Below are 27,622 nucleotides of genomic sequence, written 5' to 3'. Positions count from 1 at the left end.
GGTGGAAGAACGTTTCTTCACAAAGGAGCAAGGCTGGAAGTTGTTCGGGGACAGACTACTGTCAGTAGATGTAGTGATGTGGAATGAATTCATCACTAGATAAGGGGGTGTTTTGGTTGCTAGAGCGACAGGAAGTGGTTCAGGAAGCCTTTTTGCAAAAGGCAATTTTCCATGGCTCCTGGTAGTGCACTCCTTTAATCCCAGGCAGAACCAGACAGATTTCTGGGTGTTCCAGTTTAAACTGGTTCCAAGCCAGCTAGGGCTATATAGTAAAACGTGTCTATAGAAACAAACAAACAAAAACGCCAAAGGCAGCTTCTTTTTTTTTTTTTCCTCCAAAAAATTTTAAGATTAGACTTATTCATTTGTGTTTGCCTGTATATATGTATGTACACCACATGCCTGCTTGGTGTCCGTGGAAGTCAGTCAGCATTATGGATGGTTGTGCCATCCAGTGGGTCCTCTATGAGAGCAGCAATTGCTTTCGATGGCTGAGCATCACTTCTGAGATGCAGTTTCACTGGGGCAGCAGAACTGGACAGGGAAATCTCACCTTCATAGAAGATATGATTTACATAGACAAGGGAGTGTGGAGAAGTATGTGGGAGTCAGGCAAAGTGGTTTCAAGTAAAGCTAAGTTTTTGCAATAGAGGCTAAGGGAATGAGGAACAAAGGAAAGAACAGGTAAGAAACAGGGCGGAGGCTTCACGACATACTCTCCAAGCAGGGAGTTTTGGCAATGTAATGATCTTACTCAATTTATGTTTGAGAGTGGTCCAAGGAGACTGGTCAGGAAGTGGCTGCAGCTATTAGGCAAGATGGCAGCCTGGACCAGTGTAGCTAGGACACTGCTTCAGGTTTAGGATGGATAGAGGTGGAGTTTGAAAGGAGCTCCAGGTAAGACCAAGAATCTGTCACTGTTGTGGGCAACAGGTCTGGATTTGGACTTAGCAGTTACAGAGCTGGCGTTGCTAGTCCCTGAGGTGGAGACAGCTGTTGAGGGGTATGGAGATGAGGTGACCAGAAGCAGACAGTTACCCTAGAGTTGGAAGAAACATGGCTGGGAGGACAATATGTTGGAAGTGATCCCTGTGGCTCTGTGCTCTGAGCCTTAAATGACTGTGACAAAGTGGTACAGAGGCAGGGGTGGTGTGCATGGTTGAGTCCTGTGGAGAATTGGTAGTGGGGAATCAGTTAGCTGGTTGGAAGAAGACCTGTCCAAAAAGCAGCAAAGAAATGGAGCCGTGACTGGTAGAGAGCAAGGGTTTTAAAGCTTTGTTTTAATTTTTTTTCTTGTTAAATTATTTTATTACCTATGAGTATCTGAAGCATTTGTGGTCATGTTTACAGATTGCTGTAAGCTGCCATGCTGGGAACCAAATCTCGATCCTCTAGATGAGTGCGCTTTACATAAACTCTGAGCCATCATTCCAGTCTGCTGTTCTTTGCCTTTCTTTCTTTCTTTCTTTCTTTCTTTCTTTCTTTCTAATTTATTTTTCTTTTTTCTTTAAAGATTTTATTTATCTGAGTAGTACACTGTCACTGTCTTCAGACACACCAGAAGAGGGCATCAGATCCCATTACAAATGGTTGTGAGCCACCATGTGGTTGCTGGGAATTGAACTCAGGACTCCTGGAAGAACAGTCAATGTTCTTAACTTCTGAGCCATCTCTCCAGCTCCTTTGTTTTTCTTTTTTTTTTAAACTTTTTTTTTTTTTCCTGAGCTGGGGACCGAACCCAGGGTCTTGCGCTTGCTAGGCAAGCGCTCTACCACTGAGCTAAATCCCCAACCCCCAGTGACTATTCTTATTTTATGTGCATTTGGTGTTTTGCCTGCATATATGTCTGTGTGAGGGTGTTGGATCCCCTAGAACTGGTGTGTGGCTTCTTACTTTCTTTTCCATTCCAGGCTCTGACCAAGAATGATGGGAGCACAGGTAAGTGTGCATGCAGGTGGTGGGGTGGGGATGGGTGGCCTGGGCACAGGACCCATCCCTGACTTGCTGATCTCTACTCCAGAGGGAAAGGCCCATCGAGAGAAACTAGAGCTGGTAGCCTCCTTCTCTTTTTTTGGCAATGTCATGTCCATGGCCAGCGTGCAGCTCGCAGGTGCCAAACGCGATGCTTTGCTTCTCAGCTTCAAAGACGCTAAGGTGAGCAGTGTGGGTCCGGCAGGAGGTCCTGGGCACAGTGGTGTTACAGAGCAGCGTAGGCTGGGGTGTATTAGTGTGATCAAGGTTGGTATTGAACGGGCCATGCTTCTGACCTCCTACCTCCAGCTGTCTGTGGTGGAGTACGACCCAGGCACTCATGACCTGAAGACCCTGTCTCTGCACTACTTTGAGGAGCCTGAACTTCGGGTAAGCCAAGCTCAGCAGTGCCCCAGGCTAAGCCTAGCAAGTCCCCATTTTCTTCCTAGTGCCCCAGTGCTTCCCTCAGATCCTCTATAGCCCAACCAATGTCCCTTCTGCCACCAGGATGGATTTGTGCAGAACGTGCATACGCCCCGTGTGCGGGTGGACCCTGACGGGCGCTGTGCGGCAATGCTCATCTATGGCACAAGACTGGTAGTTCTGCCTTTCCGCAGAGAGAGCCTGGCTGAGGAGCATGAAGGGCTCATGGGTGAGGGGTGAGTACTAAGCTGGGCTGGCTGTGGTTTTGAGGACCCAAGAGCTCTGTGTTTTTTGCCCCGTCCCCTCCTCCTGCTAACATCTTTGATCTGTAGGCAGAGGTCCAGCTTCCTGCCCAGCTACATCATCGATGTGCGGGCTCTGGATGAGAAGCTGCTCAACATCATTGACCTGCAGTTCCTACACGGCTACTATGAGCCCACCCTGCTTATCCTGTTTGAGCCCAACCAGACCTGGCCAGGGTAAGGCTGTGGGGCCCTCTGCTGTGGGCCCCAGGTGTCTTGCCTAGGTGGGGTGGAAGTGGGAAAATTGGGTCACTGGCCTTGGGAGCAATGCGACTGCCTCTGGGTGACCTACCTGCTGCTTTAGGCGGGTGGCTGTGAGGCAGGACACGTGCTCCATTGTGGCTATCTCGCTGAACATCACACAGAAAGTCCATCCAGTCATCTGGTCCCTCACCAGCTTGCCTTTTGACTGTACCCAGGCCCTGGCTGTGCCCAAGCCCATAGGTGAGGTTATGGCTGTGTTGAATGGCAGTGGGGGTACGGGGCAGCAGTAAGCTGCTTACAGTGGTGTCTACCTCCAGGTGGGGTAGTGATCTTCGCTGTCAACTCCCTGTTGTACCTGAACCAGAGTGTTCCCCCATATGGCGTGGCTCTCAACAGCCTTACCACGGGCACCACTGCTTTTCCATTACGTGAGTGGGGTGCACTTTGGTCAAAATGGGATGTGCCTGGTGCAGGGCAGGCTATGGTGAGGGCCAGGCATTCAGTTTGCATGGTCGTGCTCCCCACAGGTACCCAAGAAGGTGTAAGGATCACCCTGGACTGTGCACAGGCGGCCTTCATCTCTTATGACAAGATGGTCATCTCCCTCAAGGGTGGTGAGATGTGAGTCCACAGCCCATGAGGCCCGACCTCTGGGATACACACATTCTCTGTCTTCTCAGTACCTCTGTGGGTGCAGTGGGTACCCTTACCCACTCAGTGCCCCTACCTCTACCCACAGTTATGTGCTGACCCTCATCACTGACGGCATGCGAAGTGTCCGAGCATTTCACTTTGACAAGGCAGCTGCTAGTGTCCTCACCACCAGCGTGAGTAGGGATGGGGTTGGGAGTATCCTGGGTCCAGGTCTGGTTGTATCTTATTCACACCGCTTCCTTAGATGGTCACAATGGAGCCTGGATACCTGTTCCTAGGCTCTCGCCTGGGCAATTCCCTCCTCCTCAAGTACACGGAGAAGCTGCAGGAACCCCCAGCCAGCTCTGTTCGTGAGGCTGCTGACAAGGTACCTGTCCACAATGCAGGGTCCCTGGGCCTGTCCTGCCATGACTCCCACGTGTGACACAGCCTCAGGACTGACTGCTTACTCCTTTCTCCTTTCACAGGAAGAACCTCCCTCAAAGAAGAAGCGAGTGGACCCTACAGTGGGCTGGACAGGTGAGAAGCTGTCCTTGGATGAGCAGGGGAGGGCCAGAGTCCACAGTTGGACTCAGTTGGACTCTGTCTGCTACAGGAGGCAAGACACAGGATGAGGTGGATGAAATTGAAGTTTATGGCAGTGAGGCCCAGTCAGGCACACAGTTAGCTACTTACTCTTTTGAGGTGAGACTGGGGAAAGCAGGGGGTATCTCCTACCTTCACCCTACCTGACCGTTGCTGTGCCCACAGGTATGTGATAGCATGCTCAACATTGGACCCTGTGCCAATGCTGCTGTGGGCGAGCCTGCCTTCCTCTCCGAAGAGGTACTCAAGGGGTTGGGACTGTAGGTGTGGAGTCTAGAGGGTGGCTGGGAAGCCGTATCCTCATCCCATTCTGTAGTTTCAGAACAGCCCTGAGCCAGACCTGGAGATTGTGGTTTGTTCCGGCTACGGGAAAAACGGGGCCCTGTCTGTGTTGCAGGTATGTGTGGACAGGGGTGGCAGATTCCTGGTAAGACTGATTGGCTGAGCCTCACTCTCACCCTTACTCCTTTCCAGAAGAGTATCCGGCCCCAGGTGGTGACAACCTTTGAACTTCCTGGATGCTATGATATGTGGACAGTCATTGCTCCTGTGCGGAAAGAGGAGGTAGATGAGGCTGGGCTGAGAAGGAAACCCAGAAGGGGCAAAGAATTATACATTTAGCACCTGGGGACACTGGGGTCCAGGTCACAGTCACATACTGCCTTTGCTAGACTGTGACTCCTGCCCTGATCCTCTTTCACTCTCTCAGGAAGAAACACCCAAAGCAGAGAGCACAGAGCAGGAACCTAGTGCCCCTAAAGCAGAGGAGGATGGGCGAAGACATGGATTCCTTATTCTTAGCCGAGAAGACTCAACCATGGTAAAAAAGTAGAATCTGGGACTGGGAACAGGAAGTGTCCACGGGAAAGGACACTACTTACCTCTGTCACCACAGATCCTACAGACTGGCCAGGAGATCATGGAGCTGGACACCAGTGGCTTTGCCACACAGGGTCCTACTGTCTTTGCTGGAAACATTGGGGACAATCGTTATATTGTCCAAGTCTCGCCATTGGGCATTCGCCTGTTGGAAGGTGGTAAGTAGGCAGGTCTGTGAATAGGTCTTCAGGCAGGCAGCATGTGCCTGCCACCTGACCCTGACCCCCTTGTGTCCACAGTGAATCAGCTGCACTTCATCCCTGTGGACCTGGGCGCCCCCATCGTGCAGTGTGCTGTGGCTGATCCCTATGTGGTCATCATGAGTGCTGAGGGACACGTTACCATGTTCCTACTCAAGAGCGATTCCTATGGTGGCCGCCACCACCGGCTGGCACTACACAAGCCTCCACTACATCATGTAGGCCCTCTACCCTTGATGCCCCTGTCTTTCCACTGCCTGTCTCCTGCCCTTGTCTGAACCCTGTCCCACTTCCTACAGCAGTCTAAGGTGATTGCGCTCTGCCTGTACCGAGATGTCAGTGGCATGTTCACCACTGAGAGCCGCCTGGGTGGGGCCCGTGATGAACTGGGTGGCCGAAGTGGCTCAGAGGCTGAAGGCCTGGGCTCAGAAACAAGGTAGGTAGGGACTGGTATGTGAGGGTCCGGGGTCCATTTGGCAGGCTGTGACATATGTCTGTTGGTTCTCAGCCCCACAGTGGACGATGAGGAAGAGATGCTATATGGGGACTCCAGTTCCCTCTTCAGTCCCAGCAAAGAGGAGGCCCGAAGGAGCAACCAGCCACCAGCTGATCGTGACCCTGCACCCTTCAGGGCTGACCCCACTCACTGGTGCCTGCTGGTGCGGGAGAATGGCACCATGGAGGTACGTATATCACACACTTTCAATGCTTACTACTGCCTTTGCTCCCACTCCTAACCATTGCCTCTTTGTAGATCTACCAGCTCCCAGACTGGCGGCTGGTATTCCTAGTTAAGAACTTCCCTGTGGGACAGCGGGTTCTGGTGGATAGTTCATTTGGACAGCCCACTACACAAGGTGAAGTCCGAAAGGAGGAGGCCACACGCCAGGGGGAGCTGCCTTTGGTCAAGGAGGTGTTATTGGTTGCTCTGGGAAGCCGGCAGAGCAGGCCCTACCTGCTGGTAAGTACCTTCCTACCTTCTGCTTCCTAGGGCCTTGCCTCACCCCTCCGACCCCCCACATATCCACCTTACCAATTTTGCTTGGATCCCCCAGGTACATGTGGACCAGGAGTTGCTTATCTATGAAGCCTTTCCCCATGACTCTCAGCTTGGCCAGGGAAACCTTAAAGTCCGTTTCAAGAAGGTGCCAGTGGCTAGACCCTACTTAGGCATGGGGGTAGAAGGCTAGGCCAGCAGCATATGGAAGACCTAGCACTTACTGTCATCTCTAACAGGTCCCCCACAACATCAACTTCCGTGAAAAGAAGCCAAAGCCATCCAAGAAGAAGGCAGAAGGTTGCAGCACTGAGGAGGGATCTGGAGTCCGGGGCCGTGTGGCACGTTTCCGCTACTTTGAGGACATTTATGGCTATTCGGGGGTAAGCAGGTGGCTTGGTGAGGGCCTGGATTTGAGGATGGGCCCAACTCCAAGTGCACTCAAAAGTGCCTGTCCCCAGGTCTTTATCTGTGGACCCTCACCTCACTGGCTCCTGGTAACTGGCCGTGGGGCTCTGCGTCTGCACCCCATGGGCATTGATGGCCCCATCGACTCCTTTGCTCCATTCCACAACGTGAACTGCCCCCGTGGTTTCCTGTACTTCAACAGACAGGTAGGAGGCTTAATCTCGTTCCTTCCTATGCCACTGACATCGGTCGCCCAGGGCCAGAGCAGCTGTGGAAGCAGCGGGCCAAGACACTGTAGACCAGTGGGGCCAAGACATCCAACTCTAGACAGTGGGGGCCTGGAGGACTGACTGGTAGGGTCAGTGTCACTTGGGGTACACCCTGAATTCATTGCTCTAGCGTAGCCTCAGACTTTGTTCCAGTCAGGCTGAGCTGGCTTTACCTCTTTTCTGCCACTAAGCTTCTGTATGGCTGTGGCAGGCACATGCCTCTGAGTCTTTAACCTGTGCCACCCAGATGGCAGCAGAATTAGACCCTGAGAGGGCAGATGCTTCCTAGGAGTAACGACACAGAAGTGTTGTTGAAGGGCGGCCTGGGTGGGCGATACTGGCTCCTTACTGTTGTGTTCAGTTCCTGGGGTCCTCCTTGCTGGCTGCCTCCAAGTGTCCTCTGGCCCTGGCCTTCCCGTGCCCTGTGCTTTTGTGCCTCAACATGAAGTGAGCCTAGACTGTCAGGCTACTGAAGCTTTACCCTCTCCAGGCAATATGGCAGACCTGATGTCCCATTTTCACAGCGCCAGAAAACATTTTGGGAGGCCTAGATTCATTGGCCCTGCCCTTGTCAGCCCCAGACTAAACTGACTCTGCTGCCCACTGTACCCCTAGGGAGAGCTGAGGATCAGTGTCCTGCCTGCCTACCTGTCCTATGATGCCCCATGGCCGGTCAGGAAGATTCCACTCCGATGCACAGCCCACTATGTAGCCTACCACGTGGAATCCAAGGTCTGTCCTTCTCCTACATCCCCCAGGCACCTTCTGAGCCTGGCCTCTGGAATGTGACACCCTCTAACACCACAGGTATATGCTGTGGCCACCAGCACCAACACACCTTGCACTAGAATCCCACGCATGACTGGTGAGGAGAAAGAATTTGAGGCCATTGAGAGAGGTAAGTGACACTTGAGGGTATGGTTGGGCAGAGCTTGGCTGTACACTTTGTTTACAAGGTGACTCATTATCTTTGTCCCTACAGATGACAGATACATCCACCCCCAGCAGGAAGCCTTCTCCATCCAGCTCATCTCCCCAGTCAGCTGGGAGGCCATCCCCAATGCCAGGTAAGGATGGATCTACAGGGGCTGCTCTCTGCTCGGAGGTGGGAAGTGCTAACACAGCCTGGCTTCATGCAGGATCGAGCTAGAGGAATGGGAGCATGTCACGTGCATGAAGACAGTGTCACTGCGCAGTGAGGAGACCGTGTCAGGCCTAAAGGGCTATGTGGCTGCTGGGACCTGCCTCATGCAGGGGGAGGAGGTCACGTGCCGTGGGCGGGTAAGGGCCTTCGGGTGGGGGGGGGGTTGGGAGCCCTGAGTAGACCATCTGCCATCTTTATACATTCCCTTGCCTCCCCAGATCCTGATCATGGATGTGATTGAAGTGGTGCCTGAGCCGGGGCAGCCCCTGACCAAGAACAAGTTCAAAGTCCTGTATGAGAAGGAACAGAAAGGGCCCGTGACTGCGCTGTGCCACTGCAATGGCCACCTGGTGTCAGCCATTGGCCAAAAAGTGCGTTATTTCTCCCCTCCCTCCTGCAGCAGCTGTTCTGTCTGCAGCAGCTCCTCTGCTCACCACCTCCTGCCCTGCAGATCTTCCTGTGGAGCCTGCGGGCTAGCGAGCTGACTGGCATGGCCTTCATCGACACCCAGCTGTACATCCACCAGATGATCAGCGTCAAGAACTTCATCCTGGCAGCAGACGTCATGAAGAGCATCTCACTGCTGCGCTACCAGGAGGAGAGCAAAACGCTCAGCCTGGTGTCCCGGGTACTCACAGGGCCAAGCACGCTGGCGGGTGCCGGGCCAAGGCCAGCCTTAACACTGTCCTTCCCCTTCCCAGGATGCCAAGCCTTTGGAGGTATACAGCGTGGACTTCATGGTGGACAATGCCCAGCTGGGCTTCTTGGGTAAGTATGTGGGTCCGTGGGAGGTTACCCCAGCAGGGTGTGGGTAGCTGAGGTTAACTCTGGGACTCTGTTCATCAGTGTCTGACCGAGACCGCAATCTTATGGTGTATATGTATCTGCCAGAAGGTGAGTGGTCCCTCTCTGACCTCTTCCCGGGCTGGGTACCAAGCAGTGGGTTGGCCATGACCTGAGTTCCTGTGTCCAGCCAAAGAGAGTTTTGGGGGCATGCGCCTGCTGCGCCGAGCAGACTTCCATGTGGGTGCCCACGTGAACACGTTCTGGAGGACCCCATGCCGAGGTGCTGCTGAGGGGCCCAGCAAGAAGTCGGTCATGTGGGAAAACAAGCATATCACATGGTTTGGTGAGTGCTGGGACAAGGGTGTCTAGGGATGGGAGGGCCAGCCTGGCTCACACAGCATCTCCTCAGCAACCCTTGATGGTGGCATTGGGCTCCTGCTGCCCATGCAAGAGAAGACATACAGACGACTGCTGATGCTGCAGAATGCACTGACCACCATGCTACCCCACCACGCTGGCCTCAACCCCCGAGCCTTCCGGTGAGTGTGCCCCTTCCCTGGTCTCTCCCTGGACTCCAGATGTGCTCTGACCTGTCATGTCTGCCCCCCCCCTCCCCCCCCAGAATGCTGCATGTAGACCGGCGCATCCTGCAGAATGCTGTACGCAACGTCCTCGATGGAGAACTGCTGAACCGTTACCTATACCTCAGCACCATGGAGCGCAGTGAGCTGGCCAAGAAGATAGGCACCACACCTGACATCGTGAGTGACGTCCCCACCCTAGCCCCTCTGCCTCACCTGCCCTTCCTGTCCACACCTTTACCTCCCATCATCCACAGATCCTGGACGACTTGCTGGAGACAGACCGCGTCACGGCTCACTTCTAACTCTAGGATGCCACACCCTGCTGTTGTATACCTCCCTCTTCCCGTTTTGTATAAAACACAAAGAAAACAATTTCTTTCAGACGAGCGTGGTCATCATGTTTAAGAACCCCATAGTGTATCCCCCATTCCAGGCCCGGGTTGTAGATATCTGTGCGCTGTGCCCATGCCGGATGGAAACTGCTCGCCCCTGGCAGTCATTCTGGCTCAGGGAACTACATCTCCAGGTACTGATAGACCTCCTCAGCCTCAGCCTTGGGGGCAAAGCCCAGGTGGACCATAACACGCAACATGAGGGCGGTGAACCGCATGGCTAGGATCTCCAGCCTGGAGGGCAGGTTAAAGGGTCATCAGTTGACGGGAAGCAGACCGGGGCCAGCCAACCGTCCATCCCCATGTTCACTCACCTCAGAATCACCTCAAATTTTAGTGCCTCCCAGATGACCTTGATGTGGCGCAGGAGGCGGCTGCTGTAAATGCCTTGGTACGCTGCACCCACCAGGCGGCTCCAGCCCCAGACAGCACTGCATCAGATACACACATCAGCCTGCTAACCTGCTGAAGCACCTCCTGGCTTCCCCTTGGGGCACCAACCTCTTGGCCATGAGGAAGTAGCGGTCCACAGGGGTGCCCAGGCTGGAGTTGATAGCGCGCACTGTGTTGATGTTTCGCAGCACTAGCAGCATGGGCCGCGGCAATGACTTGAGCACTTCCATTATGCCGTCAAAGTGTTCACGGGCCATGTCTTGCATGTAGGCCGCCTCCTCCCGGCTTATCAGGTGGGAACCCCACAGCTGGCCCAGGCGCACAGGTCGCTGCATGAGCACCTCAGAGAAGAGCATGTAGTCTGTGGGAAAGGCAGGGGTCCCTGGGTTGCTGCCCAGTGGCAGGCTTCTGCCTGTTCCACCCTGGCAAACACCTACCTTGGACCCCAAGTGCGGCTGCATGTGTCTTCATTGCAGCATCGTCCCTCAGGATGATGGCCCGCCACAGCTGGCACAGGGAGGATCGGTCCCTGCGGGAAGGCCTTGCTGTGAGCTCCAAGCTGCAGGAGAGGAGCCCAAATGCAGCCCGCTCCCCTCATGCCTGGCCCCAGCTTACTTCTCATCCAGGAACTGGTAGAGCCCATGGTCCAGGAGCACCAGCTCTGCTTTTCCATCTGGACCTTTCCGCACCAGAACTAGGAACACAGCATGTCAGCTCAAGCCCCCCCTCTGGGATCCCACCCTGGGGTCTTTCCTACCATTGCCAGGGTGGGGGTCAGAGTGAATGAAGCCAGTGTGGAATATCTGTTCAGCAAAGGTCTGGATCAGCTTCGTTGCTACCTAGTGAGAACACGGGAAATGTACGTCAGTAACCATGGCCCGGCACCCGCTGACCTGCCCCGGCACCCGCTGTCCTGCCCAGTACATGGTACTCACATCCTGCACTGCCAGCCCCTGACTCTTGATGCCCTCCATGTCATTCACCTTACAGCCATCACAGAAGTCAGCTGTCAGCACCCGCTGAGAGAGAGTAAGAGGCTGAGTGAGTTCAGCAGGGTATGTGTTGCCCTCCCCTCAGGGACAGCTCTACGCAGCCCACCTTGCTGGACTTGTCCCAGTACACCCGAGGGATAACAACATGGTGGAAGTGCTTTAGCTCCTGAGCGCAGCGCTCAGAATTCCGGCCCTCATTCTCGAAGTCCAGCTCCTGGGCCAAGGTCCCCTTCAGGTCCTACAGGTTCCATATGGGCAGACGGATCAGTCAGGTCCAGGTTTAGCATGTGCCACTGTCTGCCACTCCCCGCCGCCTGCTATGGGCAGCACCTACCTGTAGGACCCAGCTGAAGCCGAAGCTGGGGTGCATGAGCTCCACGAGCCGCAGCAGGAGTTCCAGGGTGTGCACATCCCCATCAAAGCGGTCTCGTAGGTCAATGTACTGGACCTGCAGTAGGCCAGGGTACACTGAAACCCGGGGTCACTGCTGACCCAGGGGCCATCTAATGTGCAGCAGCATAGATACCTTCACAGCTACAGCAGTGCCATCCTGTAGCTTGGCACGGTGCACCTGAGCCAGGCTTGCAGCAGCCATCGGCTCATAGTCAAATTCCTGGAAGAGCTCACTAGGGAGTGCCTGGAAGTCTTCAAGGAACAACTCATCCACCTGGCAAGAATGTGTACTAGGGGTCATTGCAGGACTGATAAGGTAGCCCCCCCTTCCCCCTTCCCTCCGTCCCATCAGCTGGGCTCACCTCCCGGAATCCCCGAGTAAGGGCTTTGTCCTCCAGCACACGCAGCGTCTGGATGTACTCGGTTGGCAGCAGGTGGTTGAAGGAGCACAGCCCTTGGCCCAGTTTCACGTAGAGGCCCCCATTGCTGATGGCTCCAGCCACCAGGGCATCAGCCGCACGCTGGTGACATGCAGACATGATCTCCACATACTTCGGGCTGTTCTGACCACAGGCATAGGGAGAGGCTGGGGACAGGCGGCCAGCCACACCGTGGTCCTCCCAGAACCCACCACCTCCAGTGTTCCCCTCCCCCCACCATGTGCTTAGGATATGAGGACAAACCTCTTCCACTCCTCGAAGGACAACATTCGTACACCACCAGTAGTCCAGGGAGATGAAGAAGCCAATCTTCACAGACCTACAGGCAGAAGCAGCTTAAGCACCAGGCAGGTTAAAGAGTAGGTTGGTCCTTGTGGGACTTCTAAGCCCGAAGTCTTGCCTCTCCCATCAGCCCCTATGTGCAAAGTGAGACTGGGCTGAGGTTCAGTCTAGTAGCCAGGGTCCTTGTGAGCTCAGGACACTACCCCACTACTCGTGACAGTATCCTGAAAGTGCCCAGACAGGTTACCGAGTGCCAGTGGTTAAGAGGGGAGGGAGCAGTGACGGGCATGGCAGAATCATGGTCCCAGAAAGGTACTTGGCAAAAGGGAAAAAGTAGAACGTTCTCTAGGAACCAGGGAAGGGCTGGTGAGATGGCTCAACCGGTAAAGGCATTGCCACCAATCCCGTTGATCAGAATTCAATCTCCAGAACTCACGTGAATCAACTCCCCAGTTTGTCTTCTGACCTCCACATGGATAGCACAGTGCACTTTCACACATACACAATAAATAAATAAATGAAAAAAAAAATAAGCCACAGAAGCCGGATTACGCACCACTATGAGGACATCCCACACTACAGACTACAGTGAGCAGCCTTGATAAGGCTCAGGACTCCAGATGGAGGGTCTTACAAGTGGGAGGGCACACAGCCAAGTCCCTCTGGATGACCTCAGTCGGGTCCCACTTCTGGCTACCACAGGAAAGCACGTAACTAAAAAGGTGGCAGGTCACTGACCTGACGTAAAAGGGTTCTTTCTCTTTCTGGGATTTCTCTTCCTTCCCTAGCTTTGGAAGCAAGAAAGAAGTCAATCCATACCCAGAAACTGCGAAACTCCACAAACTTTATCTTCCCACTCAGCAGAACACAGAAGACACTACAGCTGCTACTGATGGAGCCAACCAGCCAGGGATGTTCTGGGCTCCCACTTGGAGTATCCCTCTTTAGGCAGTGTAGACCTAAAGCTTTCTGGTACTTCGAGATAAGAACAGTGGTAACACCCACAGCAACTGAGGGCTGGGCAGTCAGAAACACAAAGGGAAGAAACAAGACGGTGACTGGGAGAGGGAATATCTACTTGAACCTGTCTCTGCTCTCCAGGGCTGCTCAATATGAGGTGTGTGTGGATACAACACAACCCCAGCTCTCAACTCCATGGCAAAGCACCGGCTCCTAAGAGAGGCTGACTCTGAAGCTGGGCAGAGAACTACCAGCCTGGAGTACAATGTTCTATTTACTAATGCCAGAAGAGTGAAAAATGCCCCAAAGGGTCATGGGAAGGCTAATGGTGACATCTGGGTGTAGACACAGGTGATCAAGCTTGGGATGGACGACAAAAAACATGCAGAACAGTCTTTGCAACCGAACAACACAGGTGACACGGAATAAAACAGGTGTCTGAGTCCAAGCTCATGTCAATGAACTAGTGAATCTGTAAATGGTAGAAAGGAATTACAGGAAGATGCCAAATAGTTAATGTTGAAAAGAGTGACTGGAGTAGAAAAATCACCATTCAATAATTCATCCAGAATGTATCAGCGAGACACATCATAAAACACTGTTAAATACTGAGGTGACAGAAAAGAAAGGCTGGAGTGTGTGGCACACGCCCTGGCGGGTGTCTGTGAGTTCAAGGCCAGCCTAGTCTACAGGATAGCCAGGTTATGATACAGAAAAACCCTGTCTAGGGAAAACAAAACAACAACCAAACAACAACACAAACAACACCACCAATTACTGGATTTAAGAGATAAACTGAGGTTACGTGCCACTAGGCTGGACACAGAAGAATCTAAAATATACTTCTATGTTGTTCCAGCCAGAAGAGCAGCAAGTACTTTAGCCAGACTTGACTGGAGGACATACTGTGCAAACCCATCCCAAAGGAGGCAGGACAATAACTATTCCAACCTTTGGCCCCACAATTCCAGTGGTCCCTCGGCAGTGAACATGGTCCAGGCACAGTATCCTCTGACAAACCTTTATTTACCCAGCAGACAGCTGATCAAGGGGCCCCTCCCTGCCTTTGGCCCTGGGACCACAAGGAAGGGAGAGGCAAAGAGATCTCTGTGAGTTCAAGACCAGCCAGAGGGGAAAAAGGGGGGGGGGGGGGCTGGGGATTCATAATCTCTCTGACTCCTAAATGCTAGAATATACCCCTATTCCTGGTAACTATAGTTATATAAAGTCTATTCTTGTTTACATGAAGTATGCTTTACGACACAGGAGTGGACTAACGGAGCACTGAGTTTTACTGTACAGCACTGGTTAGTCCGAAGCTCACTATGTAGACCAGGTTGGTGTCAACCACAAAAGATCCGATTGCTCTGCCTCATAAGTGCTGGGGTTAGAGGTGTGCACCACCACCCTCAGCCACTTCTGGATCCTTGAAATAACTGCACAACAGAAAAGGAAGTAGGGCCTGTTAACTGCACACCTCAAATCCCCAGCACTTAGGAAACTGAAATAGAAGGACCACAAGGTCTGTAAACAATTTAACAATGCCATCTCAGATGTTTAATGAAAACTAGGTGTAGAGGCATATGTCTTTTATCCCAGCACCTAGGAGGCCAGAGGCAGAAGAATCTGTAAATGTGAGGCCAGCCTAATGTACTTAAGTTCTAGGCCTGCCAGGACTACATAGTAAAACCTTGTCCTAAAGCCAAAAAAGGGCTTTACAACAGAGAAAATTCCTGCCCCAGGCAGTCGGAGAGCTGGGTACCTCCAACCTTCAACCCTGTTGTTCCTCTGACCTCCGCCCCTCTGTCTTATACATCAGTATGCTTCTAGCCTTTCTTTGTTCATGGTGAGCTGGCCTGAGTTATTCCCCAGCTCACTCTTCCCTTAGGCTCCTCCCGACTGCTGTTCTGTGTTTTGTGGGGCCCTGTACCCAGCTAAAGATGCTTCTCACGTCTTCCTGGCCTGGTCCCTATAAACTCTTCCAAATAAAAAACAGAACCTGGAGTTCCAGGAGAACCAATGTTTGAACGTGCCCTCAGTGCCTGGCCAAGGCCCGTTGGCCCCTAACAGTGAACTGCGAAGCCTATTTCTCACGGGTCAGAGTGGGATGCACAGGAGAAGCTGAATCTGCAAGGTCCCTACACAGTGCAGCAGGCAGCACAATTAGAGTAAGGACATTAGGTTCCGTTCTCAGCAACTCCGGGCCTGGGAGAACTCAGGGCCTACAGTGCACAGGAGACCTTGTTAGCCTGTCAATGGGGATGCCTCAAAGCTCTAGGCAAAACCAACCAGAAGGAAAGGTGTGGACAGCTTCAAGATTGGAAAGAGGTATCGAACCACAGACGTGCCCGTGGAATAATTGGACTGCATCTCAGTGATGTTTCTTATCACATGCCTAAGGACTCAGGGACCTAAACCATTCCTGAGAAGGTGGATCCTGCTCAGGGAGGCAGCAGTGTTCAGAGCAAGATGTCACCCTGTACCATGAGACCCTGACCTCCACCAGGTCAAAGACATTAAGGTTAAGGCTTCTCTTGTTAACCAAGTTAAGAGAATATTAATGTTAATGAGGCTTTTCTCATTAACAAGACCCAGTGAGGCTGGGCTATCAGCTAGAGGAATTCCCACACTGGGAGAGGAAGGAACGTTGCAGAAACCCTTCCCCACTGTGCTAGGAGTGAGGTGGCAGTTTCCAAGCTCCATGACTGGGACACCATGTCTCTCTGGATGGAAGGTAAGGGCAGCTTCTCTATGTCCATGGCTGGTGCCCTTGCCTTTAAGGCCATGGCTGATCTGGTAAAGTCTGTTGAAGGTTTAGTTAGTACAAGTTTTGGGGAACTCTTAGCATTGTCCCCTGACCTGCCTACATGCAACCCTTGAGGACAGGGATATGGGGAAGGCCATCCCACCCAACCTATAGCAGGGCTGGCCTCGCCCTCCGACCTGCCAAAGCGCCCAATGCCATCTACTGCCAGTCGCAGCTTCCTCCTCTCCGATGACTCTGCCATGAAATAATGGGCTCCAAAGAGGAAGGGCGTGCCCACCACAGTGGCAGAGAATGTCCTCCTCCACAGCAGCCTGGTCCTTGAGGTCCTGTGGAAACATGGGCAGAGGCTGGAGGTGCTGCTCCTACCCAAGGAAGCTGAGGAAGTTTCCCTCTTTCCTGCCATTGCAGAACCAATTCTAAGTCCTGTCTATAGGACCACGTGAACACCTGAGGACACCCGCCACATTCAAAGCCCTTTCACTAGACCACACACAGCACAGATGCCGGAGGAGCAGGTCTTGAACCCTGGCCCTGGCCACTGATGTGAAGATAGATCAGTAGAGGTCTGCAGTCTACAGCCTGGACCACCATCTTTATCCCCTGATGTTGTGAGAGATCCTGAGTGACAGAAAGTGAAACCTGGTGGCCAACACAAACCAAACTAAACAAGTGTGCAAAACAAGGAACAGAATTGGGTTCCATGGGCTGGAGAGATGGCTCAGTGGTTAAGGTCACTGACTGCTCTTCCAGAGGTCCTGAGTTCAATTCCCAGCAACCACATGGTGATTCACAACCATTGGTATTGGGATCCGATGCCCTCTTCTGTGTGTCTGAAGACAGCAACAGTGTCCTCACATATATTAAATAAATAAATCTTAAAAAAAAAAGGCGGGGTTGGGGATTTAGCTCAGTGGTAGAGCGCTTGCCTAGCAACCGCAAGGCCCTGGGTTCGGTCCCCAGCTCTGAAAAAAAGAAAAAAGAAAAAAAAAAGAGAGAGAGAAAAAAAAAGAATAGGGTTCCCTATTGCCCAACATCCACATAGGCTGCATACAGTATTGGCAGGAGCGTTGACCATGTTCACAGCCTTCTGTCTCTGTCACGGGACATGAAAAGGGCCTCCCCCTGCTCACAGAGCCATGCAGCTCCATGTCTCTTCCGGCCACTCTCACCCCTTACTAATGCCCCAGTGAGACACTTCCGCTCTCTGTCTGTAAATGAGCCCTGTCCCTTTGACAGAGTGGGCACCTCCATTTGTAGTCCTCCCAGTCTGCCAATGTCTGCTCATCACGAAGTTCTTATCGGAAGCCCCTGTCTCTGCAGTCACAGGTTAGGAACTCTGTGGTCTCAGGTTCAAGACACCTCAGGAAGATACAAACTCAGCAAAGAAAAAAATCTGGTGTGGGCCTCTCCATCTTTGTGATCCCACAGTCATCTTCCTACCTGGGAAGGATGCCTGCCTCTGGCTGTGGGGGTCCCATTACCTTGCCAGTGGGCTCTTGAAGTTTCTCCTGAAGAATATGGCAGGGCACGGCCAGGGCTTCTGCCTGCTCTGCAGCAGAGTAGAGTGGAAGTGGCACAGTCGCATCTGTGAAGAAGGAAGAAAGCAAGGCTTGGGACATGGGACACAGCCCATGCTCTGGCAGTGTCTGGCACCTACAGAGGCCCGGAGCGAACTCTCCCTAGTGAGGGCTGTCTGTGCTCCCAGGGCTCCAGATAGGAAGCTGGCTAGATACCAGCCTTAGCAATGAAGGCACAGGCTGCCTACAGGATAAGAAACCTAAGACAGGAAAGGACAGACATTCCGGAAAATGCCTCCTCTCTGAGGGAAGAAAATGTATCCTAACCTGGCTTGTCTGTGGTAAGTGCCAAAATTGCATATGTGGTGGCACCCTTTACCTGGCACTTACTATTTCTTGGTGCTGACACCACTAACCAGTGACCATAGCAACTGGCCACACCAGGGGAGAAGTGTCAGCAAATGCCCACTTGCCAATTCTAAGAGGGTCATCTTACAGAGTGCCAACATACGTTGGACCTTGTTCTGAAAGCAAAAGGTTCAAGGAGAGCTGACACTGGAAATCTGGGCCAAAGCCACAGCTGGGGAACCACAGATCCAACGAGGAAGTGTCAGCTGCTGTTTTGCTAAATGAACATGATCTGCCCATCAAATTAACTGTCTGCCAACACACACACACACACACACACACACACACACACACACACACACACACATGCATAGATTAGCGCTACCACCACCATCGGTCAGCTTCCTTTGGCAATGGTGACAATAACTGCAGACAGTCATAACTGGTCACAGTGCCAAGAATATGTAAGTGACTGTCTCAGCTATAAGCAGGACAGCTATAATCAGCCCTCCCCTTTCAAAGCATGGGAACACCGCAGGAGAGGTGTGAGAGCCCAAGGATGGGGTAGAATTCTTCTCTGGGCCTGACATGGCTACTGCACTCTTGAACACATGGTAGCTGTAATTACCTGCATAGACTTGTGTAAGACTGAACCTATCAAAATAGCCTGTTATAAAGAAGGAGTGACTGGGCAGTGAACCATAAGGGCCTGTGCTTCTGGGAAGCAGTGACCCATGCTCCTGACTATAATGAAATTCACTGGTACAAACACACACGCGCGCACACACATGTACGTGCACACCCACATGCATGCTTGCACACATACGTGCATACCCACGAATACACACACGCATGCGCACACATGTGCACATGAGCATGCGTGTGTGCAATTGTGTACACACACACACACACACACAGAGGCGGTCACACACAAGACTTGAAATAGAAAATGCACTAGTTGGGAAGAAGAAGAGAATCACTAGAGTGGGAAGAGGAGAGCAGAGAACAACTGCCGGGATACAGTTAAAATGTTACAATGCATTAGATACATGTATCAAAGTGTTAGAGTGAAACTGGTTATTATGGGCTGGCCATGGTGGCACATGCCTTTAACCCTAACACCAGAAGAGGAGAGGCAGGTAGATCTCTTTCTGACTTAGAAGCCAATTGGTCTACAGAACAAGTTTAAGGCCCAGGGCTATACAATGAGACCCTGCTTCAAAACAAAAGAAAAGAAAACAGGGTGGGGTCTGGAGAGAAGGTTCAGTGCTGAAGAACACGACTTATCCACAGGACCCGGTTTGAATCCCAGCACCCACAACTATCCCAGTTCACAACTAAAACTGGAGTCTGCTGCCCTCTTCTGGACTCCACAAGAACCAGGCACGCATGGAGTACACAGCTATGCAGACAGAACACCTTACGCATAAAATAAACATTTTTAAAACTTTTTCTTTTCTTTTTCTTTTCTCTGTGTAGTCCTGGCTATCCTGGGACTCACTTTGTAGACCAGGCTGGACTTGAACTCACAGAGATCTGCCTGCCTCTGCCTGCTAAGTACTGAGATTAAAGTGTGTGCCGCCACGCCCGACAATCGGCTAAGTTTAAAAAGAAACTCATTGCTATGTATAATTAGTATATACTACTAAAATGCCCTTATCACCATTATTACTCAAGGTAGGAGTACATTATGTAGCTGGGCTGGCCCAGAACTCAATACATAAACCAGGCTGGCCTCAAACTCACTGTTTTCCTAATGCTGGGATTAAAGGGGTGCATGAAGCTAGAAATGGCCCAGTAGTTTAGAGTACTTCCTGCTCTTCCACAGGACCAGAGTTTAGTTCCCAGCACCCACTGGGTCACTCACAACTGTTGTACCTCCAGCTCTAGGGGATCCCAAGCCTCTAGTGTCTGAGGGCTAGACACATGTGCACACACCCACATGCAAACACATAAACACTCTCACATAGTAGTTAATAATGATGATAATAGGGGCTGGGGATTTAGCTCAGTGGTAGAGCGCTTACCTAGGAAGCGCAAGGCCCTGGGTTCGGTCCCCAGCTCTGAAAAAAAAAAAAAAGAACCAAAAAAAAAATAATGATGATAATAATGATAATAATAATAATAATCTTTTTTAAAAGGTATATATTAGCACAGCTGGCAATAAAATATTAAAAATAGGGCAGGAGAGATGGCTCAGTGGTTAAGAGCACTGGCTGCTCTTCCAGAGGTCCTGAGTTCAATTCCCAGCAACCACATGGTGGCTCACAACCATCTGTAATGGGATCCGATGCCCTCTTCTGGTGTGTCTGAAGCAACAGTGTACCCACATACACACAATAAATAAATCTTAAAAAAATAATTCTAATTAAACCCACTGAGAACGCAGAGGCAGAACAGGGCCCCCATCTGGAGAACTACAGGCGCGGAGCACACATGTGACCTGAGAGACGTTCACGGAGGCCTGGAGCAGATCTACCTAGAAAAGCACTACTGCGCATGGCTCCTAGGCCTCTCTTAAAGTGGGGTCTCACTGTATTGTTGCTAGCCTCAAACCGCTGGGCTCAGGAAGTCCTTCCTCCTGGCTGGGCTTATGAGTAACTAGGACTATTGGCCATTACACCTTGTTCCTGACCTTTAACAGTGAAATTTTCTAGGAATTCAGGGTTGGTTTAGTATTCAGAGTACAGTGTGGGGGTTGGGGATTTAGCTCAGCGGTAGAGCGCTTGCCTAGCAAGCGCAAGGCCCCGGGTTCGGTCCCCAGCTCTGAAAAAAAAAAAAAAAGTGTGCCAAGCCCACAAGGCAGACATGAACATTATCTCAAACACTAAACCAAATCCACAGGCTCTGGGTGTTTTCTGGCCGAGGCACACTGTCTTGCTAATAATGAAAATGACACAGAAGTCAAAGGGGCAGGTCTAGGATCTGTTCTCCAAGAAAATCCCTCTGACTGAACTCTCAGCTCTGCAGGACCAGATGCAGTGAACCTTGGATTTTAAGGAAACAAGGGGCTCAGAGAACAACCCGGGCAGATGGGAGACTTGGGAGACCTGTAGATGCCATCAACTGGGCTGTTCCTGGCAGGAGGTGGCTTCAGCTGCCTCCGGTACCAATGGCAGTGCAGGAGAGGAGACCTGAAGAATGGTAACTGCCTAGCGTTCAGAGCAGGAGCAGTCATGACTCAGCTGGGGCCTAGGGCCCAGCTCCTCCCCAGTGTCACACTAAAGTGACACACACAGGTACCAGTTAGCAGTTGTTTCTACAACTAGACAATGGAATTTTGACTGAGAGTAGGGTCTGCTTCATAAGAAAAGGAGGTGCCGGGATGGGGATTTAGCTCAGTGGTAGAGCGCTTGCCTAGCAAGTGCAAGGCCCTGGGTTCGGTCCCCAGCTCCAAGAAGGAAAAAAAAAAAAAAAGAATAAAAGAAAAGGAGGTGCCTACAATTAGGGAGGATCTGAGAGGTCCCAGAATTATCCAGCAGTGAGGAAGTTAAGGGAAACTGTGCCAAGAACCCCAATAGAACATAAGACCTGCCAACTGAGATTCTATCTCATACTTGATGCCTGATTCTCTAGCTATTCTTCCTTCCAGCTCTCCTTCCTTCCTTCCTTTTTTTTTGGTTCTTTTTTTTTTTCCGGAGCTGGGGACCGAACGCAGGGCCTTGCGCTTCCTAGGCAAGCGCTCTACCACTAAGCTAAATCCCCACCATCCCGGCACCTCCTTTTCTTATGAAGCAGACCCTACTCTCAGTCAAAATTCCATTGTCTAGTTGTAGAAACAACTGCTAACTGGTACCTGTGTGTGTCACTTTAGTGTGACACTGGGGAGGAGCTGGGCCCTAGGCCCCAGCTGAGTCATGACTGCTCCTGCTCCCCAACCCCCACCTTCCAGTTTCTTAAAAGTTTTATTTCCTTATTTATCTTATGCATGTGAGTGTTTTGTCTGAATATATGTGTGTACCACATAAATGACTGGTACCCATAAAGACTGAGGACAGAGAGGGCATCAGATTCCTGGGACTCGAGTTATGCATAATTAGGAGCTATCATGGAGGTGCTAGGAATCGAACTTAAGTCATTTTGAATAGCAGCCAGTGCTCTTAACCTCTTATGCCACTCAGTCATCTCTCTAGCCCTTTCTCCAGGGATCTGAGGACAGAATATTTGCCAGGAGTTTATCTGTGGGTGCCCACAAGAGGCTGTAGCATCAGATGTCTGAGAGTTGGAATTACAGGTGGTTGTGAACCCTCTCTCTGGTCTCCATTAGCAATTCTTTCTTTTTTGTTGTTGAAAGTGATTTGTGTGGTTTTTTTTTTTTTAAAGAAATGTTTATTTTATGTATATGAGTACATTGTTGCTCTCTTCAGACACATCAGAAGAAGGCATCAGATCTCATTAGAGATGGTTGTGAACCACCATGTGGTTGCTGGGAATTGAACTCAGAACCTCTGGAAGAATAGTCAATGCTCTTAACCTCTGAGCCATCTCTCCAGCCTGATTTGTTATTTTTATTTGTGTATGTGTGTCCATCTATGGGGATTGGCTCCTTGTGACTACATGCAAGTGCCTGAGGAGGGCAGAAGAGGGTATTGAATATCTGGACCTGGACAGTTGTAAGCTATCCAGTGTGAATGAACCGAACCTGGGTCCTTTGCAAAAGCAGGAAGCATTCTTAACCATCTCTCCAGCCCATCACTGCCTCTCAAGCACAAAACCTCACCACGGGGACATGAAGAATGAATCCTTGCATGGGAGGTGCATATGGAAGTGTGTCGAGACTGTCTTAGCTAAGGTCACTCACTGTGTGACCCCAGTATTCAGGAGGTATTCGCGGGAAGACAAGTTTCAAAGTCTTTAACCCAGCACTCCAGAAACAGAGGCAGGTGAATCTCTGTGAGTTAAAAGCCAGCCTGGTCTACGTCATGATTTTCAGGTCAGCGAGAGTTACATACTGAGCCTGTGTCTCAAAAAGATATTTTTTAAAAATTAAGTATTAAAATATCTAGGGCAACAACAACAACAAAAATTTCAAGTGGGAAGTCATCTTATTAATAATGGGTAGATGCAGGGACTGGAGAGATGGCTCAGATGTTAAAGGCTGGGCTCATAACCAAAAACAATAGGTAGATTCAAGTAGTGGGTGCCAACAGCTAAGCATATACACCAGTTATTATTATCACTGCTCCTGCTGCCCAGTGATGCAGGAATGAGATGGTAGCCGCTAACTGGCAGGGAGGGGCTAACTACTTTGATCCCATACACGGGAGGACACAGTCCCTATACTCAGTGAACAGATGCACTTCATATGCTGAAGAAAAACAACAATTACCTGTAATCTCAACACCAGTTGGCAAGGCAAAGAGAACCATTGAAGGCTCAAGGGCCAGTCGGGGTTACACAGTGATTTCCAGGCCAGCCTGGTGTACAAAGGTAAACCCCTGTTGCAAAGTAAAAGTAAAAAAGGGCTAAGTGTGCACAAGACCGGCATGATCTCCAGTGTCACAGGGGAGAACAAGTTACAGATTTTTCTAGAATATCAGAATCCCTGGTATGAGGCGGCATTCTGCGAATGAAGCGGCTACTTTATGCAGAGGCACTAATCGGAGATGGCGCTGTGCCTGGCCTAGCTGGCATGAGACAGAGACTCTACTAGGACCTGACTTGGGGAAATTGTGTGTTTTCAGTTGTTTGTCTATTGAGATGGGGTCTCACTGTAGCGCAGGCTGTCACCGAAGAAGGGGCTTTAAAGGACCAAGACAGTAAAGGCTGGAGATGCTACTCACGTCTGCAGGGTCCTGGTTTGTTGCAGACCTCTGGGTGACCCTGGATAGGCTCTTGGCTGTGGTACTTAGCTATCGACTCAAGTTCATCTTCCTCAATAAACGTCAGATTCTTGCTTAAAAAGTATGACTTACTGTTCAACTACAGAGTGAATTAAGCCCTCGGAACACTGCCCAACATACCAACGCTATGAGTGTTCAGTAGGCAAGCACCAAGGCCACAGTGGGATCAAGGATTCTCCACACAACACTCCAAGGCTCTGTCCCTGTGCCAGCTCCCTGTTGGGCCCAATGCCCACTGCTCTCTCCAGCTAACCCAGATGACAATGTTTACTTTCCAGATTGAACTGTTTACTGAGTATCAACCTCCTACTACTTTGCTCTTTCCCTTTTCTTTCTCTCTTTCTCTCTCTCTTCCCTCCCTCCCCCAGCCCTCCCCCCCAAAAAGGGTTTTCTTTATGTAGCTCTGGCTGTCTTGGAACTCCCTCTGTGGACCAGGCTGACCTCAAACTCACAGATCCGCCTGCCTCTGCCTCCCCACGTGCTGGAATTAAAAGGTGTGAGCTTCCACTGCCTTTCCAACAGGAAAAAAAAATGGATTACTTCTCTGAGAACTGAGACCATTTACAACACATGCAGACAGGTCACACACTGAGAACGCAGAAAGACTTTCACTCACTGGGGCAAAGGGAGAGAGAGGACCGACCAAGAACTTCAAAGGGGCCACTGACTCAGGCATATCACCACTGAGAACACAGAAGCATGGAAATGACTAAGGCAGACAGATGTGATGCAAAAACTCCTAGGGAAAGATCGGAAGCTGAGAGAGTAAGACAGGCTAGAAACATCAACAGGAGATGATAGAAGCTGGGAAACGTCACACACTGAGGCCCTTCTGTGTTCACAAAAACCTGCCCAGAGAGTCACAGGCTGAACCCAGCATGAAGCCCAACCTTATGTCAGGGCTGAGTGGGAAGGGCCTGCAGATGGGGCCCTAAGTCAGCCCAGAGCTCCAAGCTGAGAGAGCCCACTTTCGCGACCAAAAACGTCCACCCAGAAAGGTAAAGAGTCCTTCAGAAAGACTCAGACCAGTACCAGGAGGCTTGTCTGCAAAGAAGCCTGTGCTGTCTGAGCAAGCAGCAGTCAGTTGTCAGCAGAGCCCTGGGTTTCCTGGTGACATAGGAATCTAGATGGCACCTCATACTGGAGGTATATTGCAGAGGGGACAATGCCCTGGAAGGGGACCTCTGTCACACCCCTCATCTAGACATACACACTCAGAACGTAATGCCATGAAAGGTCCGTGTGTGTTTATTATAAAGGACACTCTGACTCCCAGTGATCAACTACCACTGTCAGGAAACAGAGGCTGGAGCATGCTGCCTTCTTCCCCACTGCCGGAACGGTACAAACGGCTCTTGCAGGCCCATCCCTTCGCCTATCTGCACTGCAATGGAAGGGCTCTGGCTGCCTCTTATCCTTCCCCACAAAGGATGGAGAACAAAGATTCTTCTAGGAGCCGCCTGTTAATGCTCTCCCCCCACCAGGATTCATCCACAGTAAAAGGTCACAGTCAGGTAGGAGATGCCAGTCTGGCTCTGGGCATGACATCAAGTAGATAAAGCCTTGTGCTGAAAAATCCAGAGCTTCCCTGCTCAAGGAAATGCCTGGGTCCTTCTGAGATAGGACACCCAGAACCGTTTAAGCTGTCTTCTGAAATAGCCATCAAATGAGAAAGAATCTGAGGCCCCAAAAGGCAGAGGGGGCCAAGCCTACGGTCAGATTTGCTAAAACCCGAACGAATTTCAAATGAGAGCAGGTCTAGTGTCTCTGGTTCCTGACTCACAGGAAGTCAGTTCCATGACTGTGGAGAAAAATAAAGGCTGGAGAAAAGGTCAAGGAGGAGTGTCCTCTGGGCTAAAACAAGGCCACAGGGGCAGGGAAGTGCAGAAGACTCAGATAAGGAACCTAAAGATAGTGTTTGCTCAAGCTCTGCTTGCAATGCTATAACGGGGAAAACACAAACTTTATTCTTGAGGTGAACCCAGAGTCTTCGTCTCCCAGAGTCTCCGTCTACCAGTACCCTCCTTTCCAGGTCCCTGTGATGCCCACAGCTTTGCTGACTGCAGCCGCCTAGAACAAAACCGCCATGCTGCTGGCAAACAAAGAGGGTGTCATACATTTTCTCCCACCAGGAGAATGCTGCCTGGTGTACTGGTCTACGGTGACACTGACCTGCAACTGTCGTATACCCCCTTCACTTCTTTCGGTTTAGACAGAGAGACAAACAGAGGCTCACTGCACCTAGTTCTCCTGGGTTTGTTCTGTTTTGTTTTGTTTTTGACACTATGTGGCTTGAGACTCAATATGTAGACCAGACTGGCCTTAAACTCATAGAAATCCTCCTGCCTCTGCCTCCATGCCTGGTAGTTTTCTTCCTTTTTACAGAGAACACATACATGCTCAGTCTGTCTGCAGAAAGAAACAGAGCTCTCTCCAGTGACTGCATGAAGCAGCAAGACCATGCTCTAAGGAGAAGCATGACACAGAGGGCTAGAGGAAGGTGAGCAGTGTCCATGTAGGCCAGCAGCCTGCACCAAGAGAAAGACTGCCAAGACTCAGGACAGGGCCCTAAAAGAGGTGACTAGACCTTTAATAGGATAGATAGTCCAAGGCATCTCAACAGGACATTGAGACACAGGACACTTCCCAAAGTTAGTAGGTGACAGAGTAGGGATTTGACCTAGAGGGAGTGGATGTTGTTACCAGGAACCTGCAAGGACTCGACTGTAGTGTGGAGCAACTCCTAACTAGAAGTTAAAATTCCCCTTTCCAGTAGGGTGGCGGGACACGGCTTTAACCCCAGCACTCAGGTGGTAGAGGCAGACAAATTTCTGTAAGTTTGAAATCAGTATGGTCTACAGGGAGTTCCACGACAGAGAGAGCTAAAACAGAGTAACCCTACCTTGGAGTGGTGGGAGAAGCCAGAACAAAACAAAAAACAAACCCTTGCCTTTCTAGCCAGGCAGTGGTGGCCTATGGCTTTGATCCCAGCAAAGGATTTGAGTTGGAGGCCAGTCTGGTCTACAAAGCTAGTTCCAGGACAGCCTGGGCTGTTACACAGAGAAACCCTGTTTCAAAGAAAAACAAACCAAAATGAACTCCCCAGGGATGTCTGGAGGCTTAAGTGACAAGTGACATGGATATGTGGAAAGGTTTTGCAACTGTAAAGGGCTGTGTTAAAGGCCAGCACGTGTCTCCCGGTCTCAGACTGACAAGACTCCATCAGAAAGCACACCTCCAGCAGGGCTGCACACTGCAAGCCAAAAGTTAACCCAATTCCTCGGGTATCGTTATCTAAACCTACAAGGCCAGATATACTAGAAAAACAACTTCAGAGAAGTTTAAAAACAACACAACTGAAGAAGGGCCATACTCCAAGGACAGGGAATAGGCAAGGACTCCCCCAAGGCCAGAACAAGGGGCTATGGGAGCCAGGGCGTGCTAACACAGCGGGTATCATGGGGTTGTCTCCCTCCCAGAAGCAGGTAGAGAGTACAGAGCAGCCTCCCAGGAAGATCCGAGGGATGTGCTGAGGACAGACAGAGGCAGGAGGGAGAGGTTAAGGTTAAATGATGCTGAGTCTCCCTAAAGGCACTGGAGAAAAAAGGGGAACCGGAGATCTGAGAGTTTTCCAAAGCTTTGGGGTCGATGGGCAGGGCCCGGGCCTGGGTTGGGTCCAGAACCTCCGGGTACAGAGACAGACCCCGACGCAGGGATGCGGAAAGCAGAATCAGAGCCCCGGTCCAGGGCGTGTGGGGGCGGGGTCCTCACCGGCCGCCACATGTCCCCGGCAGTGCTCTCTTCCCGGTTTCGCCGCAGACGTCCCCGCTGCTCAGCCGACCCCGCGAAAGAATAGGCAATGCGCTTGCGCACCGGCCCACACTCTCCA

At 51.3% G+C, this 27,622-nt stretch overlaps 2 protein-coding genes across 7 annotated transcripts in view; one reads left to right on the top strand and one right to left on the bottom strand.

Moving 5' to 3' along the window:
- Cpsf1 (cleavage and polyadenylation specific factor 1) overlaps positions 1–9,789 on the top strand; it is a 10,443-nt gene extending 654 nt beyond the window's left edge. The window contains exons 2-37 of one of the 2 annotated variants that reach the window (NM_001401216.1): positions 1,911–1,938; positions 2,021–2,154; positions 2,281–2,361; positions 2,479–2,630; positions 2,727–2,873; positions 3,001–3,140; positions 3,218–3,328; positions 3,428–3,521; positions 3,640–3,727; positions 3,799–3,921; positions 4,022–4,073; positions 4,150–4,238; positions 4,305–4,379; positions 4,456–4,536; positions 4,614–4,703; positions 4,849–4,959; positions 5,035–5,176; positions 5,258–5,436; positions 5,518–5,654; positions 5,727–5,901; positions 5,973–6,179; positions 6,274–6,363; positions 6,455–6,598; positions 6,677–6,829; positions 7,508–7,624; positions 7,700–7,790; positions 7,875–7,959; positions 8,032–8,173; positions 8,255–8,407; positions 8,488–8,664; positions 8,738–8,804; positions 8,883–8,930; positions 9,010–9,165; positions 9,232–9,361; positions 9,445–9,583; positions 9,661–9,789. In NM_001401216.1, the coding sequence (NP_001388145.1) occupies positions 1,911–1,938; positions 2,021–2,154; positions 2,281–2,361; positions 2,479–2,630; positions 2,727–2,873; positions 3,001–3,140; positions 3,218–3,328; positions 3,428–3,521; positions 3,640–3,727; positions 3,799–3,921; positions 4,022–4,073; positions 4,150–4,238; positions 4,305–4,379; positions 4,456–4,536; positions 4,614–4,703; positions 4,849–4,959; positions 5,035–5,176; positions 5,258–5,436; positions 5,518–5,654; positions 5,727–5,901; positions 5,973–6,179; positions 6,274–6,363; positions 6,455–6,598; positions 6,677–6,829; positions 7,508–7,624; positions 7,700–7,790; positions 7,875–7,959; positions 8,032–8,173; positions 8,255–8,407; positions 8,488–8,664; positions 8,738–8,804; positions 8,883–8,930; positions 9,010–9,165; positions 9,232–9,361; positions 9,445–9,583; positions 9,661–9,708 (4,176 nt within the window). In that variant the 3' untranslated portion in view covers positions 9,709–9,789. The remainder of the gene's footprint in view (positions 1–1,910; positions 1,939–2,020; positions 2,155–2,280; positions 2,362–2,478; positions 2,631–2,726; positions 2,874–3,000; positions 3,141–3,217; positions 3,329–3,427; positions 3,522–3,639; positions 3,728–3,798; positions 3,922–4,021; positions 4,074–4,149; positions 4,239–4,304; positions 4,380–4,455; positions 4,537–4,613; positions 4,704–4,848; positions 4,960–5,034; positions 5,177–5,257; positions 5,437–5,517; positions 5,655–5,726; positions 5,902–5,972; positions 6,180–6,273; positions 6,364–6,454; positions 6,599–6,676; positions 6,830–7,507; positions 7,625–7,699; positions 7,791–7,874; positions 7,960–8,031; positions 8,174–8,254; positions 8,408–8,487; positions 8,665–8,737; positions 8,805–8,882; positions 8,931–9,009; positions 9,166–9,231; positions 9,362–9,444; positions 9,584–9,660) is intronic. The other variant, XM_087558512.1, reaches the window with a different exon arrangement.
- On the bottom strand, positions 9,779–27,622 carry Adck5 (aarF domain containing kinase 5). 5 transcript variants are annotated; one of them, XM_087558150.1, is made up of 16 exons: positions 27,505–27,600; positions 19,918–19,953; positions 17,507–17,610; positions 16,202–16,351; positions 12,260–12,335; positions 11,939–12,139; positions 11,710–11,850; positions 11,518–11,631; positions 11,290–11,421; positions 11,127–11,210; positions 10,949–11,030; positions 10,807–10,885; positions 10,629–10,720; positions 10,300–10,552; positions 10,113–10,229; positions 9,779–10,032 (listed from the first exon to the last, which is right to left on the bottom strand). In XM_087558150.1, exons 3-16 carry the CDS (start codon positions 17,608–17,610, stop codon positions 9,921–9,923), a joined length of 1,737 nt encoding a protein of 578 aa, XP_087414276.1. In that variant the 5' UTR covers positions 19,918–19,953; positions 27,505–27,600; the 3' UTR covers positions 9,779–9,920.

This window comes from Rattus norvegicus, chromosome 7, assembly GCF_021556685.1.
Source record: "Rattus norvegicus strain SHRSP/BbbUtx chromosome 7, alternate assembly SHRSP_T2T, whole genome shotgun sequence".
Classification (NCBI taxonomy): Eukaryota; Metazoa; Chordata; class Mammalia; order Rodentia; family Muridae; genus Rattus; species Rattus norvegicus.
Note: the sequence above shows the minus strand (reverse complement) of the source record. Positions and strands in the feature narration are given on the sequence as shown.